This window comes from Ailuropoda melanoleuca, chromosome 6, assembly GCF_002007445.2.
Source record: "Ailuropoda melanoleuca isolate Jingjing chromosome 6, ASM200744v2, whole genome shotgun sequence".
Taxonomy (NCBI): Eukaryota; Metazoa; Chordata; class Mammalia; order Carnivora; family Ursidae; genus Ailuropoda; species Ailuropoda melanoleuca.
In genome coordinates, this window is record NC_048223.1 from 75919014 (window position 1) to 75923838 (window position 4825).

The 4825-nt window shown below is 56.7% G+C and overlaps 1 protein-coding gene across 1 annotated transcript; it reads left to right on the top strand.

Annotated features, from left to right (window-relative positions):
- Nucleotides 1-749: 749 nt before the first annotated feature.
- DDIT4 (DNA damage inducible transcript 4) lies at nucleotides 750-2893 on the top strand. The gene is made up of 3 exons (XM_002928179.4): nucleotides 750-887; nucleotides 1013-1274; nucleotides 1555-2893. The coding sequence occupies exons 2-3, from the start codon at nucleotides 1073-1075 to the stop codon at nucleotides 2046-2048; spliced, it is 696 nt and encodes a 231-aa protein (XP_002928225.1). The 5' UTR covers nucleotides 750-887; nucleotides 1013-1072; the 3' UTR covers nucleotides 2049-2893.
- The last annotated feature ends 1932 nt before the right edge of the window (nucleotides 2894-4825 follow it).

Here is a 4825-nt window from a genome sequence, read left to right on the forward strand (position 1 = left end):
ACCCTCCCCAACTCCTCTCCTTGGAAGCAGTTGGGGGTGGGAGCGGACACGATTTGGGACGGGGATCTTGCGGGGCACGGACCCACCCCATTAACCCATCCCCTGAAGCTGTAGAGTTATCAGGCGGGTGGGGTTGCAAGGAAGACAGAGCTCGGTGTCCCGAGCTGCCCAGTCTGGACCCCACCCCCATATTCCCACCCTTTGCAAGGCCGGGTTAGCGTGGGGTACGTGCGCGAGGTTCGAGGGCTTGCCGGGTAAACGTCTGCTCCCCGCGCCGCCGTCCCACAGGCATCCATCCGAGCGCCTACTTGTGCCTGTAGTCGCAGGCTCCCAGACGCTGGGGACAACCATTTTCCCGGCCCGCCGCCCCCTCAAGTGCCCCTGGCTTTCCCCCCGCGCGGTCACGGCTACCCCCTCCCCCAGCAACAGGACCCTATAATAAACAAGTCTTTCCTTGATCCTCCCCTGCCGCGAGCGCCCTCGGGGACCTTGGCAGCTGCAGCCGCCGCGGATCCCTTCCAGAAAGGGGGCGTGGCCGCGGCTCTGGGTTCGGCTGGGAGCGTTCCGGGGTTCAACGGGGGCGGGGCCAGACCACTGTCACCAGGCAGGAGAGAACGTTGCGAACGTGCGCCCCGAACCCATTGGCTTAGGGGAGCCACACTCCCGGATCTGGATTGGGCCGCGGCGCCGAGGGGGCGTGGTCTCTCCGCGCTAGTCCTTATAGGCCTCGCGGCGCTGGTGCTAGAGACCGCGGCAGGCCAAGGGGGAGGTGCGGGTGGGTTGAAGGGACAGGTCTGGGCAGCGCTCGGGGGTTGGTACCAGTTCGAGCACTAATTCAAGCGGCGGTACGCACTTGTTCTAGCAGTTCTCGCTGACGGTGCTAGCTGGTAAGTGTCCCTTCTGTGTGTGCTGATCCCTGCGTGGGAAGGCCTCAGTCCTGCGGGTTCCCAGCTCTCTCAGTCTGGTCCAGCCCCCAGACTGACGCCGGGTCCGTGTCCCTCCTGTCTTACAGCGTTTTCTGCGGTCCCGCATCCAGAGCTCATCTGCAAACGTCCTGGCGTCCGTCCTCATCATGCCTAGCCTTTGGGATCGCTTCTCGTCGTCGTCGTCCTCTTCGTCGTCGTCCTTGTCCCGAAATCCCACCCCAGATCAGCCGCCGCGCTCAGCCTGGGGGTCGGCTGCCCGAGAAGAGGGGCTTGGCCGCTGCGCGAGCCTGGAGAGCTCGGACTGCGAGTCCCTGGACAGCAGCAACAGTGGTTTTGGGCCGGAGGAAGGTAAGCCGTGGGCGGAGACTGGACTCGACTCGAGGGACCGGGGAGGTGAGAAAGCGCCGCTCTGGAAAGGGTCAGCGCAGCCTCAGCTTCCTATCCCATCGGAACCCCGATTGCGGATGGGGCGGCGGGATGGAGGAACGGGGATTAGAGTATAGGGTACGAGTGTGGGGCAGAAACCGAGGCACGGAGTGGGAAGGAGTGTGTTGGTTTCTCAACGAAATAGCACCTCCCCCTTTCGGAGCTGCTCGTGAATCCCTCTCCTGTGTGTTCTCCCTACCAGACTCGGCATACCTGGACGGGGTGTCCCTGCCCGACTTCGAGCTGCTCAGTGACCCTGAGGATGAGCACTTGTGTGCCAACCTGATGCAGCTGCTGCAGGAGAGCCTGTCCCAGGCGCGGCTGGGCTCGCGGCGCCCAGCGCGCCTGCTGATGCCTGGCCAGCTAGTGAGCCAGGTGGGCAAGGAACTACTGCGCCTAGCCTACAGCGAGCCGTGCGGCCTGCGGGGGGCGCTGCTGGACGTCTGCGTAGAGCAAGGCAAGAGCTGCCACAGCATCGGCCAGCTGGCCCTCGACCCCAGCCTGGTGCCCACCTTCCAGCTGACCCTCGTGCTGCGCCTGGACTCACGCCTCTGGCCTAAGATCCAGGGGCTGTTCAGCTCTGCCAACTCCACCTTCGTGCCCGGCTTCAGCCAGTCCCTGACGCTGAGCACCGGCTTCCGAGTCATCAAGAAAAAGCTGTACAGCTCAGAGCAACTGCTCATCGAGGAGTGTTGAACTTGGGCCGAGGTGGGGGGGGGCGACCTGCCCCCATGGCAGAGACAACTGAACTTTTGAGGTGGACTTTGGCAGGCAGGAGCCGAGGGACTGAGGCCTGTCGTTAGAAAACTGACAACGGCCACCTGTGGGGAGGAAGGTTGAGGTGGTGGGGAACATTGTGTTTCCGTGGAAGCTCGCTGAGGTGTGCAGGTGGCCCCCGGCCGGGGGTACGTGCCCCCCAGTACTGTAGCATGAAACAAAGGCTTAGGGGCCGGCCGGGCTTCTGGCTTGGTGTGTATGTAGCATGTACCCTAGTGTTTTTATTGTGAACTGACAGTTAAGACAACAGTGGTGTGACAGCCAGGTGAGCAGCTGGGCTGCGCTGGCCTCTGCAAGGGGTGTGTGCTCCTGGTAGCGGCCCTGGTGGGAGGGGGGCGGTCAAGGTGGTTTGTGTATCTCATGGTCTGAAGGGGCCAAATGTGTTCTTTGTTTTTGTAGCTTTTGTTTTTTTGATCAGAGCTTCACTACTGACCTGTCCTAGGCAGCTATCTTACAGACGCATGAATGTAAGGAGGAAGGGGTGATGTGGGGATCACTTGGGGATCTTTGACACCTGAAGAATAACTACACCTAGTAGCTGCGTTTGCCCATCCCCCAGTGTGTGCTGAGGAGTGGAGCTGTGAGGGGATGGGGTGGGATTGGGGTGGGGGCTGGAACCCCTCCCCCCGAGGAGTGCCATCTGGGTCTTCCATCTAGAACTGTTTACATGAAGATACTTGCTGTTCATGAATACACTTGATGTTCAAGTATTAAGACCTATGCAATATTTTTTACTTTTCTAATAAAAAATGTTTGTTAAAATGGTTGAGTCTCATCGGTGCTGTGAAATAAAAGGAGAGGGAGGGGGGCCTGTAAAAGGCAAGTTTCAGCAGACTCCGGTCCACCTGTGTGTTTCTCTGTTCTTTTCCGGGGCTGCCTGCCAGCCTGGTAATGGAGGTATGTGAATTGTGTGCCAGCTGTGCCAAGAACCCTGGCTGCCTTGGTTCTGTGCGGGCTGATGCTCCCAGGGGAAAGCGCTGGAAAGCCCTGGAAGTCGAGGAGTGAGTCAGACCTCCCACTGAGCCAGAGTGTCAGTAGGGAGAGTTCACCTGGTTGCCCTGGGTTAGAAGGCCCGGGTACTGAGCTCAAGGCACTTAGAGGAACTGGAAGGACAATAAGGAACGTTTTTCTTTTGTGAAAAAGTCACGGTTCCATTTGTTACACAGTCATGAAAATTACAAAATAGATCTCTGAATGTAAAAGGCTAGGCAGCAGGAGTACCAAGAAGTGGAGCCAGCCTCTTACTAGACAAGGAACCTAGGGCTCCAAGGGGCATGACCTGCTACTGGGAGGTGTGGCCCTGGCAGGTGCAGAATGACACACACACACACATACACACACACACACACACACACACACGAAGGGGAAGCAGGGAAGGAGTAGTGATAAGGGCTTCTGAGCAAGGGGACTGCAGTCCGCATGAATTCCTTGGGTGACTTGGACTCATTTTGCTCTCTAGGCCCTAATTTCCTTATCAGTGAAGTTGGGGTTGGGCCAGATGAAGGCCAAGGCCCTTCCACTTCTCCCTCCCTGTGCCAGTCGAGGCGGGGGTGGGCAGACCTCTCACTCTGGCCTTTGGAGAGCTGTTATCTCCATTGTTTCTCTTCCTGGTCCCAGGCCGGCCTTGTTTGCCCAACGTTAAAACAGTAGTTCTCCCAGTGGAGCGTGTGGGGCCCAGGTTAAAACACAGATCCCTGGGCACAGATCCTCCTGGGGCCCTCATTGCATTTTCATCAGTGATTCTGACACAGGGTCCTAAACTTTGATGGTTTAGAAGACTCACATTTCTTTGGTAGCACTGAGTGACTTGTTCCCCAAAATGAATGCACTTGGGTTAGAACTAGATCTGAAAATGCTGATAACAAATGAGAAGGTGCCCAGAGTAGTTTTAGGGGAGCCCTCATCTTCATTTTCTTAGCACATCCTCCTAATAGCCACCTTGTGAGGGCTGGGTGGGACGTGGGTTAGTAATGCTTCACAGACCAGTAAACACAGGCCCCAGCCCTTGAATGACCATCTTCTGACTGTGCCTGACCTCGTCCACTTTCAGCCCCTCAGGGTGAGAGCTGGGAGTGAAGGGCGCTCAGCTTCTGGGTAGTGTCTGGGCATCCTTCCCTGGGAATTAATATCAGCTCCAATGTTCAAACCTGTATGTTCCTTGCCCCGAAAGAGGAGCAAGGAAAACAAAACTATGTCTGGGGCCAAGACAGTCTTGTTGGTATTTAGAGGCAAGAACTGGGTGCAATGGTAAGAATTAACTCCTCTCCAAAACCAGGAGGCAGTGAGCACACTCAGCTCCTTTTCTCAGATGGTCAGACTGAGGCCAGAGGAAAGCCTGGACTCCCAGAAATGACCGCTGAGTCACCATCTCCTGGACGCACACTGGCTTTCCTCATCACAAAGCTTGAAAATGCTGGACAGAAGGACCCTCGGTGGGGAGCTGGCAGGCCTCTTAAGATGCAGCAGGGATATTTGTCCCAGGTTTTGGGCTCTTGAAGAGAAGACGGGAAAGTCTCCTTCGTTGCTAAGACTGAAAGTTAATAAAGCTTATAAGCTTTCCAGAAATTGTTCTGTTTGGCTTACAAAGTTTGTACTAATTGCCTTTTTTATTTGTATTTCCCAACTCATCAGGATACTACTCTAGAACCTTCAATAGCTCCCTATTGTCAGATTCCACTGTCTGCCTTTCAAGACCT